Genomic DNA, 16592 nt, shown 5'->3' on the forward strand with positions numbered 1-16592 from the left:
ACGGCCACCGCCTCCAGAACCAACCTCAACGAAAAGGGAATGCGCAGCCCTTGTCAGTCTTCAAAAACACCAAAGTTATTGCACTTCAAAAATACAACAGATCTGTGGTTCGAGCCCCCCCCCTCCCACCCCCCGCCCCCCCCCATGGCTTCTGCTCAACTAAAACGAGTCACTACTGCACAAACCTCTACATTTCCCTTGGGATTAGGTTAAAATTCCAAACGTGTCTCTTTACATGAGGTGCAGAGCTGCTGGAGCTCCGAGCTAGACCAGTGCCACTGCCAAGCGGGCATCTCCCCCCTGGCACCCCATGCCCCCAGTCCCACCCCTACAAACCCCCCTCCATCCTCTCTGGGTCATCCAACCCCCCCAGAGCCCTCCCCGCTCCCCCCTCCCGCCCCGCCCCGGACTCACACGTCCAGCAAAACCTTTAGATTAATTAAGGAATGGTTAATTAACAAGAGGATCAAACTGCACACGGCTTTGGAGATGCAGGGTGGGTGTCCTGGAGGTGTGCAGGGAGCTCCCACGATCCCGGGATCCAGGTGAGGGAGGATCCTGCCTGGCTTAAGACACTTTCTTTACTTCAGGCTCCAGTTCAGGGTCAGGCTCTGAGTGGGGTCGTTTTCCAACCAAGAAGCAGCTCAATGGTTTTTGTTTTTTTGTTTTGTGTCTTTTTTTTTTTTTTTTTTTTTCTTTTTTCTCTCGTTTTAATGAGTAATTTGGAATAGGAAAGTCACAGGAGATGAGGGAGGGAGGGAGATGAGGTGGGAGAGGACGTTCTCCCCCTCCTCCAGTTTAATAAGCACCAGAGTATTCAAGTCTGTCCGTTGGGAATTCCGAGCCGTGGCTGCAGTCAGCAGGCAGAGACTAAACCTTTCTCGTAAGAGCAGCGTCGTTTGGGCTGGGGTCCCTCATCATCATCCTCCTCCTCCTCATCCTCCTCCTCGTCCTCCTCCGAGGATGAGCTGTCCAGTGTTAAATCCACAACATCTGCTGGGGCTTTGCCGTTCTCGCCGGTGCCGTTGGCAGTGGCCAGGAGCCCGTTCACCTCCGAGGAACCTGGAGGAGGAGGAGGAGCTGAAACCACCCCTGCCCAGCTCAGGGAAGGGTCCAGCACCCCTGGCTGGTCAGCCTGGACAAGGGAAGGCTCCAGGGAGAGCTCAGAGCCTAAAGGGGCTGCAGGAGAGCTGGAGAGGGACTGGGGACAAGGCATGGAGGGACAGGACACAGGGAATGGCTTCCACAGCCAGAGGGAATATTGGAGAGAAATTCCTCCTTGTGAGGGTGCTGAGGCCCTGGCACAGGGTGCACAGAGCAGCTGTGGCTGCCTCTGGATCCCTGGAAATGTCCAAGGCCAGGCTGGACAGGGCTTGGAGCAACCTGGGACCGTGGAAGGTGTCCTTGCCATGGCAGGGGTGGCACTGGATGATCCTGCAGGTCCCTTCCAACCCAAGCCATGCTGGAATTGTGTGATTTCCCCCAGGGTTTCCAGCCTTGCTCACCTAGAACCAGGATGGGACACTGGGGGCTGCAGCTCCGCTCCTTCTCGGCTCGGATGGGGCACCAGGAGCCATCCACCAGGTACTCAATCTCATCTGCATCTTCACATTCTGTCAGGATCTTGGACAGGAGCCTGCAGAGGGGACAGCAGGAGCTGTCACAGCCCTGGCAATCAGCAGGGTGTGTGCAGTGACCCTGGAGCCAAAGGAACCTGCTGCTGAGAGCCCTTGGAGCCACGGACTTTATTCCCCATAAAACCAGTGCAGGTTCTGACTGTGCAAATCCATCCCAGCCCTTCCTGTCCAAGCACCCAAATCATCAACTACCAGCTTAATTAGCTGCAATTAAACACAGCTTTGCCTCTTCACCCAGTTTCCCAGGCACTGCTTCCAGGCAGGCCCTGCTGCCCCATCCCATGGGACATTCCCAGCAAGGCTTTAGCAAAAGGTGAGAGATCCTTTGGCATTGGGAACTCAGCAATCCAAGCAGCAGCACTTCCCTTCCTTCCCAGTTTTATTTCCCAAATCTCCACAACATTCCTGCATCAGGAACACCATGAAAATCCGCCTGGAATGAGGCCCTGATTGCAGAGAAACTGGGCACTTGCTTCATTCCCTGTGTTTGGAAATCCCTCCTGGACTCGAGCACTTTCCTTCAGGAGGAAGGAGAACTCTTAGTGGAAAGACTTCCAAGGTCAGGAGAACTTTGTGGCACCCCAGTGGGAGAGTTTCAGCTTTCCCCAGCTCCTGTAGGAATTGTTCCCACAGCCAATCCCATCACCAGCACAGCAACCACCAGGCTGCAGCTCCCAAAAGGCTGACAAGGCCCTGAGGATGCCAGACCTGACCAACCACCCTGCTCAGGAGCCTCGGGCTCTTTTCTGCCTCCCAGCACCCACTGAGTGCCAGCTTCCCTCCCTCACTTCCAGGGAATCTGGGAAGGATTTCACCCAACAGAACTGGCATCAAACCAGCCCTGAGCAGGAACAAAAGTCTGCTGAGCCCTCCCCAGGTACATCCTGCTGCTCCTCGTGCAGGACACGGGCATGGCTGACCCGTGTGGGTCCCACAATCCCACCCCTCACAGTTTCCCCTTCATCTCCCCCTGCCAGAGATCTCCAAGAACTGGATTTTCCTGTCAGGGCTGGCCAGGGGACAAAGCAAACAGGTTATCAGTGCTGAGGCTGCTCCAGGCTGCCTGCAAAGCTACAGCTCCTGGATCTGCCCAGGGCCCACAAGGCAGCGACGCTGCAGGAGCCCTCGGTGAGGCTGGGACAGACTGGTCTGCTCACTTCCCTGTGCCAGGGCAGCTCAGCCACCCCAAACATCACTTTAAACTCTCCTGCTCTTGAGGGAACCTGCACTGGAGGCCAATCACACAGCCATGAGGGTGGAGACCATTTCCCAGCATGCAAGAACCACGTGTGTTGTTCCACCAGCCCTGGTCAGTGGTCCCAGTCCACAGAAGGCTCCCAGCATTTGGGGGCACAAAGCTGCTCCCAGACTCACCCCAAAAATGCTGTACCACAAGCCTGTTACCCCCCAGCACATTCCCACTTGCTCTAACACACCAGAACACTGAAACCAGAATATGATGCACCAGCAGAATAAACTTTGAACAGTTTCAAAGTGAACTTCAACCAAGAGCTGAATGCTGCACCCAATGGGGAAGGGGAAAGGGCAGAGAGGTGCAAAGCTCACCCATCGATGATGAGCTGGTCGTAGGGGGCAGGTTTGTCACACACAGGGCACATCCATGTGGGCTTTTTCTCATTCATCTGTAGGTAGAAGACGGCATCAAAGCACTGCAGGTGTGCACAGGTCTCGGCCCGGCACGGCACCGACAGGCGCATCTTCACCAGCTGTGGGGCAGAGAGCAGAGCATCAGCCACGACACCTGGGAGGAACCCAGGTCCCCTCAGGAGGAAAAAACATTTAATCCGGGAGTTTGCAAAGCTGGTCTGAGAGTATGGTTTGGGTTCTTGACAAAACCAGGCTAAAACAGAGCTGGAGCTCCTTGGTTCTGGATTAAACTGGGAGAGCTGGAGAGGGACTGGGGACACAGGATGGAGGGACAGGACACAGGGAGTGGTTTCCCACACCCTAGAGGGAATACTGGGAAGGAATTCCTGGCTGTGAGGGTGGGCAGGCCCTGGCACAGGGTGCCCAGAGCAGCTGTGGCTGCCCCTGGATCCCTGGCAGTGCCCAAGGCCAGGCTGGAGCAGCCTGGGACAGTGGGAGGTGTCCCTCTCTGTGTCACTGGATGGTTTTAAGCTCCCTTCCAAGGCAAACCCCAAGTCCAGGAGGAGCCTGCAGGGTCTCACCGGACAGATGAGGGACACTCGGACCCCGGTGGTGGCGATTTCGCTGTCAGGGTCCAGGCGTAGCTTCTCTTTCACTGCAGGGAGAGCAGAGGACACAGCATTTAACCAAACTCAGCCTCAGCAGGACTGTGCAGCACAGGGGGAGCAGCTCACCCAGCCCTGGGCTGTGTGTGTGGAGCACTTTCCCTGCCAGGCAGGGAATGAACACATGGACCTGGGGTTAATCCCTCCTGAGCAGCAGGATTTGGGGAAATGTGGCACTTCCCTGGCACTTCCAGCTCAGAGCAAGTCCCCCCACAAGTGAGCAAACAGAGAGGGAAAACACATCCCATCCTTGTGCCATCAGGTTATCAAGCCTCCTCCCAGCACCGCTGGGCTGCCACTCCTTGCCCTCTCCACTGGCACCTCCCTTATTCCAGAACGTTCCACAGGAACCACAACCAGGCCCAGAGGTAGCCAGGCAGACAGCTCAGAGCGAGGCAGCCATGCAAGACCAGGCACAGCAGCCATCCAGCACAGATCTGGCAAGAATCAGATGTCAGCAAAGGAGGAATCCTGCCCCTGCTGCTGCAGCCTGAAAGCAAAACCCAGAGGAGCAGCAGGGAAATCAAAGCAAGCAGCAGATGGGCAGGTCCCACACCAAGGTGCAAAAATCAACAAAACCAGCTTTGAACTGCTCCCCAAGTCCTGAGGAGGAGCTGCTGCTCCCACTGCTGTCTGCAACTGCCTCTGACACTTCCATCACCGTTTTTCTTTGGAGCAAGTCAACCATTTCTTTTGACCTTTTCAGATCATAACAAGATGTCTCCAGACAATGAGGCTACATGCAGCTCTGCAACACCCAGCTTTAATTAGAGAGTGACTTCTCAGATGTGAAATTCCCAGGAGATTACAAGATTTGGGCTTGTTTTCCTCACATTAGGAGCCTTTTCATCCAAGCTTAATTTTTTATGAAGTTCTTTGTAAGAGCTCTCTCTGTGCATCAATTACTGGGAGACCTGGGAAGGAGAATTTTCTAGGATCTCCAGATCAGGATTTTGGATCCAAAGCCATAATCTGTTCTCAGACACTGCTCGTGTATTAAGTTCTGCAGAATTTTATGCAAAGCAAGATGAGTCAGCAGTGAGATGAGGCTGAAGCCAAAGGGCGGCTTCAGTGACAGGGAATTATTTGCAAAGCAGACCAGAGCTAGAAAAGCAAAGTTTAGGATCTCCTCAGGTTGGTCAGTTCTGGATATCCAAACAACTTCCAAGCACGAAAACACGAAGGAGCTGAAGTAAGAGATTGCTCTTATTTGGTTTTATTTAAATTCACCAAATACAGCTGATCCCTGCCCAAAATCCAGGTGTCTGCAGGCTGGACACACCTGGAGCCATCACCTTCCCTGTGAACTGCCATCCACCTCCAAGGCTGGCAGGCTGAGGAAGCTCAGCCTGGAGAAGAGAAGGTTGAGTGGAGACCTCCCAGAACATTCCAGTCCCTGGAGGGGCTCCAGGGATGCTGGAAAGGGGCTCTGCATTAGGAACTGTAGTGACAGCACAAGGGGGAATGGCTTGAAGAGGGGAAACTGGGGTTAAGATGTGCAGGAGAAATTCCTCCCTGTGGGCAGGCCCTGGCACAGGCGCCCAGAGCAGCTGGGGCTGCCCATGGATCCCTGGCAGTGCCCAAGGCCAGGCTGGGCACTGGGCACAGTGGGAGTGTCCCTGCCATGGCAGGGGTGGCACTGGATGAGCTTTAAGGTCCTTCCAACCCAAACTATGCTGGGATTCCCTGACATTTCCTATCCTTGGGAGGAGTTTTCCAGGATCTGGGCAGTTTTAAAGACCATCAGGATCGCAGGGTCAGCTCTCCCACGCAGAATGAAACAGTGAGAAGGTTTTGTCCAGCAACATGAGAAACTGGGAATCTTCCACACTCATGAGCTCCAAGTCAGAGTCCACCTTGGAAAAGTACCTTCCCCTCATTTCCAGTAATTTTTACATGAGCCTCATACCAGGAGGATTTACCTGAGTGGTTTGGGATAAGCATCTCTGGGGACCATCTCTTCTCTGAAGCTCTCAAGGCATATCAAAGTGCTGCTGGTGACATCCCAGTGCCACCCCAAGGAGTGCCAGGGCCTGGGGCAGCAGGACATTGTCACCAGGATCCCTCGCTCCAGCAATGTCCTTTGGGAATCCCGAGGTCAGTGCTGCTCAGACTGACTCAGCTGAAGGCATGAAGCCCTTCCAGCGACACCGACAGCGGCACAAATCCTACAGCCACCTACAGGGAGAGCCACCAGAACCACGGCTTTGGGGTGACCTCCCACGGCTCACACACAGCTCAGCAAGTCTGTTCAGATAAAAAGCGGGGTTTACACAGCTGGAGGGGAGCACAGGTGTGCAAGGTGGTGGTTGCTCCCCAGCAGGCTGCAGACGGGCCCCTCCCGAGCCACTCACCCAGCGCTTTGCAGAGCTCCGGGTGCTTGATGCCGATGGTTTTCAACCTCTGCAGCAGCTCTGCTGAGGTCATCTGCCGCACCAGGTACAGCCCCACCGAGTAGCTCTGGGGAGAGAGGGAGGAGAGGATGAGGAGGCCGCTCTGCAGGGCTGCCTGGGCGGCTCTGGGCGCTCCCTGGCCTCTGACCTTGCCGTAGTTGCCCCAGGTGACCGTGATGCGGTTGGTGGCCGCTGACAGGTACATGAGGTGGGTGAGGTTGATGGGCCTGCAGGGCCTCTTGGGTTCCACCCCGGGTTTGTTTGAGGGGTAGTAGCCCTAGAGCAGGAAGATTAAATACAGGTATTTATTATTTTACTCAAGGTACATCTGTTCATCAGCTCCATTAAGGTGCACTCAGCCCCAGCTCTCAGGGATGGGGGGAAGGAACCGAGTACAGCTGGAGCACAATTAAACAGGATTGAGCCTTTATACAGAACAGCTCGTTAACAACATGGCTAATCCATAAAAAATTAGCTTTAAACTAAGCAGTGCACTTCTACAACATGGCAAAGCCATTTCCTTCCACATTCCCCAGATTTCCCCCAGATTTCCCTCCCCAGTCCCCAGTCCTCACCGGCACGGAGCAGTAGCTGTGGTTCACCTTGACGGCGATGTTGGGAGGGTACTGGTCCTCCTGGGGGGAACTGGTGTCTGTGTAGCAGATTCTGGGCAGAAACAACACATCCCATAATATCCCACCACTCTGCACAGCTCCCACAGACCCATCCCAATCCTTGCTCCCTCAGCAGAGCCCTCCAGGTGGGACTTTGCTGTTTCTGCTCGAGGTTCCAAAGTGGAATTTAAGAGGCCCAAGAACAAAAAGTTCACTGGAAATTCTCTCTGGAGCCATGAAATCCTTGTTGGAACGTTTTAGAACACTCCCTCCTCCCTCGCTCTGCCCCTGATGTTCAATGAGCCCAGCCCAGACCTACCTGAGCACCACCTGAACCGATTTCACGCCGGGCTGCAACTCCCTGATAAATGAAAGAACAGAAAACTTCAAATTAATTGTGTAAAAAAATCCCTACCCTCAAAAGAATCACCCAAACCAGCTGCCAGACTCAAGAACTTCAGTTGTTCCTAATTTTTTAAAATAGAACTTCAAAAAATTACCTCCCAGAACTTTATTTAAATTGTACAATTCCCCTTGCAAATATCAGTGGTTCTGTAATTATTATTTTTTTCCTGATGCACCAACTCACAGCTTTTCTCTGGGTTTTTAAAACTGCTCAGGTGCCTTCTGGTGATTTGTGAGAATTTATAAAAACTGGGTTTTAAGGTCAGGTTTACCTGACAGTGTTCAAGACTCCCTGTGTTTAATTATTCAGCTGAAGCTGCTCATGCAAACCAAGGGACTGAATATTAAGGCCCCACTGTGAATATCGCAGCCTCCATCAGGGCTGTTCCTGACAGGATTTTAACTGCAATCAGGAAAGAAATGGAAGGCACAACAAGGATGTTTTACCAGGAGGCAAAATAACCAAGATATTGTTCCTCCAGCTCTTTAATTTTATGACAAAGATAAATAGCCAAAGGTTTTATGTTGAATTTTTGGAGGAATTCTGCATGAAGGGAGCAGGTCAGCCAAGAGGAAACCTCCGTGCCTGCACTGCCACATCTGAGGGGAGCCTTTGTCTGACTCAAAAGTTGCATCTGACAGAGGTCAGGGTAAATCCTGATCCCAGATGTTTCCTCCCCACCAAGGAAGTTCCTTTCAGATGCAAAGAGCTGCACACTCTGCCTTTTGAACCTGGCCCCAGGAAAGGCTGCACACACTCACACCAGCAGCTCAGCAGAGAATTTAGGTCATCCATGATTTCATCCCCATTTTCCTGCCCAAATGCACCATTCCAAAGGGAGATTAGAGCAGCACAAATGCAATTTAAGGACCTGGATGGGGGAATTTGCAGCTCCCACTGCCCCCAAAGCTTTTGCTGTACATGAGGAGCAGCCTGGTGTCCTCACCCAAATCCTGTTCCCTTGCAGAGAACAAAAATTCCACAGGCAGGGAGCACTGAGGAATGATGGAATGGTGCAGCTGCATTTTCTGGAACTGCTAATAGCCAGTGAGGAGTACCTGGAATTTCTGATCAGCTCCACTTGTCTTGGTGTTAATGCAAAAATGCACGGACTTTCCTGAAGCTTCTCATTATTCTGTGGGACTGAGGAGGGAAGAAAAGAGTGTCCATCAAACTGAGACCAGCAGCTCTGAGCACGAGGTGATTGCTACGCTCTGTTTATCTCCAAGTCTTGTTTTCTCCCACACCCCAGAACTGCAGTTTTCATCTGTTTTGGTAATTCTGCTTTGATTAGACTTTGCTCATTTATTGCTCACTGTTCAGTGCAACCAGCACAGGCTTTGGATTTGATTTTTCTGTTCTTAAAATTATTTTTCCTCCCCTCAAATAATTCAAGAGCCATCAGCTCAGCACATCAGTGGTGTCACAGCGTGACCACATCCTCAAGAAGCCCAAGAGGAGACCTGAGCCTGACACAAAAGCCCAAAACCAACCAGCCAGAGCAGGCGGGTTCTGGAAAAGAAAGAAAACAACCCCAGCAACAAAAACGATTAGCTCAGATAATAAAAAAGCAACACAAAAAGCAGCTGGAAGTGACAAAACACGACTTCAAACCCCCTGACCTTGAGGGTGGGACAGCAGCTCACCCTCAGAGGGGCTGGAGAGAGCCCAGCATTAACTGGGGCCTTTTGCACACTGAGAATTTGAACACCAAGGGCATTTAATGTGGGGAAGATGAAGTTTGAGACCTGGGAAACTTTTGTTGCAACCTGTGCTTCAACCAAAACACGTTTTATTTTCAGTTTTGTGTCTCTAAGCAAAGTTCAGACCCTGAGCTGCTGAAAGTCACGAGAGGAACACAAAGAGGAAGTGCTAAAACAGCTTTTTAAAAATCATTTAGCAGGAATTGGGTGTTTTGTTTTGTCTCACTTCCATTGCATGGTTACTCAAAGCCACCAGGAGTTCAGAAGGAGGAAAATGCACTTTTGTATGAAAAAGAGGAGATGAAGGAAGGATAAAACCTCAGCAGCTCTTGGAAGACCTGGTGACAACTTGAGTCACTGCAGGTGCTTCCCCTCTGGTCCCTTTTCTGCTTTAAAAATGCAAATGGAACCTACAAAAATATATTTCAGAAGTAAGAATTAAGATATCTTTGTGGAACTTTCTGTTTAATTCCAGTTTCCGCCCAAATATCTCCTGACAAAAACAACAGCAGAAAGTAAAACATCTCATGAGGTATTTTTAGCAAAGTGATGACTGACAAGGACGACAACAAAAAGTAATTTTAATGTTTCTGATTAAGAAACTGCCAATAAACTGAGCCCTGCTGATTGTTCAGCCACACAAAGACAAAGCAAACCTGATTAGGAAAAGTGAGAAGCTGCTCACGGTTTGTTTTGCATTTTTGTCAGCTCAGTCTTCATACAAAAACCGAACTGCTGCTGGAATCGAAACCCAGAATGGGAGGTGCAGCCTGCTCAGGTGGGAGAGCTGAAGCTCCCTGGCTGCACAGAGCCTCAGGCAGCAGCAGGGAAATCAGGGAGAGCCCTGCAGGGCCTGCCTGGCCCAGGGGAGCTGCCAGTGCAGGGCCAAGGCTGCGTTTAATGAGCCCTGGGCTCTGAGCAGGGCAGGGGACATCCAGTGACTCCCTGGCACAAACCTGGTGATCAGGGGACATTCAGTGGCTCCCTGGAACCAAACCTGGCAATCTGGGGGCATTCAGTGGCACCCTGGAACAAACCTGGCAATCTGGGGACATTCAGTGGCACCCTGGAACAAACCTGGCAATCTGGGGACATTCAGTGGCTCCCTGGAACAAACCTGGTGATCAGGGGACATCCAGTGGCACCCTGGAACCAAACCTGGCAATCTGGGGACATTCAGTGGCTCCCTGGAACAAACCTGGCAATCTGGGGACATTCAGTGGCAATCTGGGGACATTCAGTGGCACCCTGGAACCAAACCTGGTGATCTGGGGACATTCAGTGGCACCCTGGAACAAACCTGGTGATCAGGGGACATCCAGTGGCACCCTGGAACCAAACCTGGCAATCTGGGGACATTCAGTGGCTCCCTGGAACCAAACCTGGTAATCCCAGAGAGTGCATCCTCTGCCTCTGGGTGCTTCCACCTCCTGGAAATTTGTTTTCCTTCAGAATCCCATATTGGACTTGCTGACTAACACACATTTAACACTGAGCAAACCATTCCCCACACAATTATCGTGTTTGAGCTTGACTCTGTCACCACTCAGCTGTTTTGTCACAGCATTAACGCCTTCAAATGAAGAAGAAATTATATAAAATCTGACTAATTAGACCTTTATCTTTTTGTTTCTGCACAATCAAATCTTCATCTATTTTTCCCCCAAGCCACAACAGATATATTTTCAGCAAAGCCAGAGCAGCTCAAGTTGTAGAATCATTGGTAGAGAATTCTGACATTACCACACAAATTTATGAGAATTCTGACATTAGCACATGAATTTATGAGACACTCAGCAGAACTCAACTTCTCTGGACACGCTGAATTTGCCACCAGAACATTCTATTTAACATCAGTTAACAACATTCTTTGTTTCTCCAAATTAAATAATGAAAAATCAGTCTCCACACCCCAGGGAAAAAGCTCTTCCAGTTTTACTGGTTACCCCTCAAAACACACAGCACCATACACAAATAACTGTGACAAGCACACAAAATAAAGGCCAAAAATACAGTTGGAGGTGTTGCCACCCTCTTTTATGCACAGGATGCTTCAGGTCAGGGATTTCTAGTGCTGAAAATCAGCATTAGTGTGGAATTTGGCTCCACAGTCCACAGGAACCAAACAAGGTGGGATTCCAAAGTGAGCACATTCCAGGTCTGGGGAAAATCCCAGGATTTGGATTTGAAGGACCTGAAGGATCATCCCCATCCCACCCCACGGGCAGGGACACCTTCCACTGTCCCAGGGTGCTCCAGCCTGGCCTCGGACACTGCCAGGGCAGCCACAGCTTCTCCTGCCCACCCTCACAGGGAGGAATTGCTCCCCAATATCCCATCTAAATCCCTCCTCTTTTAGTTTGAAACCATTCCCCCTTTCCCAGCATTCTCCCTCTCTGTAAAAGCTGCTCTCCCTCCTTTATCAACCTTTAAGCACTGGCAAGCCCAGGGATCAACATTTCTCTGTAAATTCTGAGTATGAGGGGAGAGAGAGGGGGAAAGAGAAGAGAGAGAAAGGGGGAAAAAGAAAGGAGGGAAAGTGGGGGGGAAGAAAGGAGGGAGGAAGAGAGAAAGAGAAGGGGGAAAGAGAAGAGAGAAAGGGGGGGGGAAAGAGAAGAGAGAAAGGGGGGGGAAAAGAGAAGAGAGAAAAGGGGGGAAAAGAGAAGAGAGAAAAGGGGGGAAAAGGGAAGAGAGAAAAGGGGGGAAAAGGGAAGAGAGAAAAGGGGGGAAAAGGGAAGAGAGAAAAGGGGGGAAAAGGGAAGAGAGAAAAGGGGGGAAAAGGGAAGAGAGAAAAGGGGGGAAAAGGGAAGAGAGAAAAGGGGGGAAAAGGGAAGAGAGAAAAGGGGGGAAAAGGGAAGAGAGAAAAGGGGGGAAAAGGGAAGAGAGAAAAGGGGGGAAAAGGGAAGAGAGAAAAGGGGGGAAAAGGGAAGAGAGAAAAGGGGGGAAAAGGGAAGAGAGAAAAGGGGGGAAAAGGGAAGAGAGAAAAGGGGGGAAAAGGGAAGAGAGAAAGGGGCAAAGAGAGAGAGAAGGAAGGAGAGAGGGGTCTGACCACCCCATCCATCAGCCTCTCCTGCCACAAAACTTTAGAAACTCCTTAAAAACACAACTTAGTTATCAACTCACGTTCATCAACTTTATTCAACTTATACGTTATTTATCAACTTTATTCAACTTCTACCTTACTTATCACCTTTATTCAACTTACACCTTATTTACCAACACCCCCCCGCCAGACTCACCTAACTCCGTGGGCTTCAACAGCTCGTCCAGCGTGGTATAAAAGGGCAGCTTGACCAAGCGAACCTCGGGCTTGGCCACTTTGGGGGGCAACCTGCCCAGTCCGTTCAGGTATTTGCCGTAGAGGGCAGGGTAGTCGATGCCGGCGGCCGGCAGGCTGCGGGCCACGGCGCCGCCGCGCTCGTACGCGGAGTGCAGCGGCAGCGCCTCGGCGCGGGGCGGCGCCGGCGGCGGCGGAGCCACCTCCGAGCCCTTCTTGTTGTAGCGAGTCTCGTAGAGCTCCTTGATCTTCTTGAACACCTCGGGGCTGCAGTCAAACTGGACCAGCTGCAAAGCTCGGGTCACTAGTTCGTGTTTTAGTCCGCTTTTACTCCTGCCAACAAAACCCAGCAACATCTGAAGATCTGAGACTCGGAAACTCATCACCATGTTCTGGGGGATAAAAAATTAAAAGATGTTCTCATAGTTATAAAAGGCAAAGGTTTAGTTGTCACTTTATAACTACAAGGCAAGATATTTAAAATTTCCCCTCAAAGAAAGACCCCGAACCTGTCCAAACCCGCTGCTGTCACCTGGTTTTGGTTCCCATTTCTTGGTTGAACGCAGAGATCGCCCGCTGAAGGACAGAACCGCCAGCACGGGCACCAAATGACTCCAAAATCACTTGGATAGGTGCCAAGCATCCTCAGGACAGCTCAGCTGGAAGCAGGAGCGACCCCAAAGGTCTAAAGCAAGAGGCCTCACTTGTGGAAGAGCTCATGGACTCCTGCAGCAGCCCGAGCCTCCAGAATTCCCAGAGAAATGCGGAAAACTTCATCCCAAACGGTGCCAGGGCAAGGCACAGGGAGGAAATCAAAACGACATGAACTGGGGCCACCAATCCTGGATGTCTGGATGGGAAAACCCCTCCAGGATCCTCCCTACATCCACAGGACCTTTACAAACCCCACACACTGAAGAGTGTGGAAGGACAGTGAGATTACTGCAGGGAGCAGTGTGCTCCCAGGAGAACGATGCCAAGCACTTCCCCGAGATCCCAGCCAGGAGCTGCCTTGCAATTATCAAATTCAGCGTCTGATAAGCAGCAAAACCCAGCTCAGGCTTCCAAAATTCCCTCTCTGAGGCCTGTGACTGTCAGCAAAGGCCACAAGGCAAGTTCCCATCAGAACCCAGGAATTCTTCCTGAGCCCACAGCTCCAGGCTGGCATTTCAGATCTCCAAACAGCCTTAAAATGGCAAAGAAGCAGCAAATAAAGTCCTGGGGCTGGAAAATTCAAGCTGCCCTGGAAATAAACACCACACGTATTCACTCCGCATCCTTCCTGTTTGTGGGGGAATTCAAGAAGAAACCCCACAAAAACAATCCAGCAGCAAAGATCCAGCAGATCTTCCCCAACCTCTACCCAACTCTCAAATTAATAATTTAAAAGAAAGCATAAAAGATAATCCAACAGTCTTATTTCCTGGAATAAACCAGCTACAGATTTTTTTAAAATTTTTTAATTAAGAAATCTACAACTGTTTCCAGAAACATTTCACAGCCACTTTTGGATGTGTGGGAATTAGACGAGAGAGAAAAATGCCATTTGATTTTCTCCTTTTCCCTTACATATGTCATTCAATCTGAAACCCCAAAAGCTGTTATGTCACTGTCTGCAGTTAGAACTTTGGGAGTCGTGATGAGTCCCAAAATATCCCTGATGAGGGGAAAAAAAGACTGATGACTAAAGAGGAGAGAAAAGATGTTTAATTGCCAGAAAGTCAGAATTTCAGAGCCCTGGATTCATGGTGCTGCTCCAGCACACACCACCTGTGAAATCCTGGAGAAATCTACTTTGTGCCTCACTTTTGTTCAACTCAAAAATAGAATCAGGATCATTAGGGGTGGAAAAGACCTCCAAGATCATCAAGTCTGATGAAATCCCACCAGGATCATTAAAGTGTGCTAGGAAATCGAGAGAACCTTGCTGTCCCCAAGGGATTCGGGGATAAAAGGTGCATTTGGAAAGATAAATTCATCAAGACACAGCAGCAGGAGGTGCCAGGGCATCCCAGGAGCTCAGGAGACAGGAGCTCCCTGTGGGAATTGCTCCTGGAGCCTCACCCAGGACCCTCGGCCTGGAAAGCGGAGCTGGAGCCCAGAATTTCCATTTTGAAGGAATTAAAGACGATGAGATTCAAGCAGCAAAACAACAACAAACCCCAGACAAAGCAAACCGAGGGCTCGAGGTTCCCCGTGCGAGCAGGGAGAGCACATGGAGAGCGGAGATTCCCGACACCGCTGCTGGTCCTCCTCTCAGAACCCTCCGGGCACGGCCCCGGTCCCCACACCGGGCACGGCTCTGACCCCACCGGGCACGGCCCCGGTCCCCCAGAGCCTCTGCGGCCACCGCGGTGCCCGGGGAGCGCTCCGGGAGCGCACGGGGAGGGCAGAGCCCCCCAGACCCCGCTCCCGCCGGGATGGCTGCGGCCGCGCAGCCCCATCCCCGCCGAGGGGCTGCTCGGGAGCGCTGTCCGGGAACACTCCAGGGAACCCTTCCAGGGAGCGCTCCCCGGCCGCCGCCGTTGCTCCGTAACCGCCCTCAGCACCGGCTGCCCCCGGCCGCTGCCCCGGCTCCCTCGGAACCGGGATCCCGAGGGGACCGGGAAAGCTCCCGGTGCTTCCCGCGGCACGAACGGCCTCGGAAACACAACTCCCAGCGTGGATTCGCTTCGCCCATCCCACAGGAGCCCTGCGGCCGCCTCCACTACCGGCAGCGCCGGTCCCAGCGGTTCCCCGAGCCCCGGACGGCTCCGCACCGAGCGCTCAGCCCCGGGCGGGCAGCGGGACCGGCCCGGGGGGCGCGGGGGCAGCACCAACGCTCCTCGATCCCGCAGTGAGCGGGGCAGGCCCGCGGCGGGGGCAGCCCCGAGGAGGGCGGGCAGCACCACGGCCCGGTTCGGCCCCGGGAGGTCCGGCGGGGGCTGCGGCCCTGAGGCCGGGGCGGGGCAGTCTCTGAGGTAAAAAGGCGAGGGGGAGGCCCCGGAGCGCCGCCCCCGCGGTTCGCAGCGCCGCCCCCCGCCTTCCCTCCGCGCCGGGAGCCGCCCGGTGCCGGCCGGGCCCCGCGGGCGGGGCGGCGGCGCCGCTTCCCTCACCTTCGCCTCCACCAGCTCCGCCGCCATCTTGGGCCTCCAGCGTCCACCGCGCCGGCCGCCGCCGCCGCCGGGTCACGTGACGCCCTCGCGCCGGCGGGAGGGCGGGGCCGCGCCGCCAGCGCCGCCCAATCGGCGCGCGCGCTCCTCGCTCTCCGGCCACGCCCATCGGACCACGCCCTGCCAGGCCACGCCTCCCCCGGGAGTCTTAAAGGGGCCACGCTCCGCTAAACCGGGGGAGCGACGGCGGGAGCGGTGGGGGGGCCCCATCCCGGGGATGGGATGGAGGCGGCTCCGCGGGCACTGCGGGAGGGGGTGGGCGGGCAGGCAGTGGGGGCTGCCCCCTAGATGGCGGCAGGTGGGTGCCCCAGGGCAGGGCAGGGCCCCGTGGGCTCGGCCCGAGGCTCCGCGGCCGTCCCCGGTGAGCAGGGAAGGGAATGGGGAAGGGTCCCGGTACCCCGGTTCCCGGGTAAGGGAGGGCGGAGCAGGGGGATCTCCTGGCCAAAATTTGCTCCATGGCAGCGATGTCCCAGAGACCCCTGAGCCTTCCTTCTCCCTTCCCCAGTGAGTGTTTGTGCCCCTTTCTGCAACTTAACCCATCGCTAATTAACAATACCTTCCATGTTATAATAATAGTAAATATTTTCAATAATAATAATATTAGTGGTAGTAATAACAACAATAACAATAATAATTATATATATGTATATTGTACTTTCTTTCTTTCTTTCTCCCGATAGGCAGCTCCAGTCTCTGCTCTGGGACAGGGACAGGACCTCAGGAAGGGCTGGAGCTGTGTCAGGGGTTTGGGATGGTGCTCAGGGAAAGGTTCTGCCTCTGAGGGTGGTGGCACTGCCCAGGCTCCCCAGGGAATGGGCACATTCCCACCCTGCCAGAGCTCCAGGAGCCTTTGGGACACGCTCTGGGACAGGGTGGGGTTGTTGGGGTGTCTGTGCAGGGCCAGGAGTTGGGCTGGATGATTTCAAGGTAACTCCAGTGTTTGGGGCAAATTGCTGCACTAGGTGAGGTTTTCCAGCACTTTCCTCTCCGTGCCATCGATCCCACATACTAATTAAAGAAAAAGGCAATTAGCACTTTCTCAGGAAGAGCAGGATGTTAATCAGGTTTCCCAGTTTTCCCTTCTAGGCTGGCAAAAGCCAGGGTCGGTGCTAAAACCCCACCAGATTGCTATGGAAA

General features: G+C 53.1%; 1 protein-coding gene across 1 annotated transcript; it reads right to left on the minus strand.

The window, feature by feature from the left end:
* Positions 1-434: 434 nt before the first annotated feature.
* On the minus strand, positions 435-15435 carry PIAS4 (protein inhibitor of activated STAT 4). Its single transcript, XM_058821065.1, has 11 exons — positions 15399-15435; positions 12266-12695; positions 8382-8466; positions 7237-7278; positions 6879-6969; positions 6452-6580; positions 6265-6370; positions 3827-3900; positions 3204-3364; positions 1506-1636; positions 435-1062 (listed from the first exon to the last, which is right to left on the minus strand). Exons 1-11 carry the CDS (start codon positions 15423-15425, stop codon positions 857-859), a joined length of 1482 nt encoding a protein of 493 aa, XP_058677048.1. The 5' UTR covers positions 15426-15435; the 3' UTR covers positions 435-856.
* Between the last annotated feature and the right edge of the window lie 1157 nt (positions 15436-16592).

This window comes from Ammospiza caudacuta, chromosome 28 (assembly GCF_027887145.1).
Source record: "Ammospiza caudacuta isolate bAmmCau1 chromosome 28, bAmmCau1.pri, whole genome shotgun sequence".
Lineage (NCBI taxonomy): Eukaryota > Metazoa > Chordata > Aves > Passeriformes > Passerellidae > Ammospiza > Ammospiza caudacuta.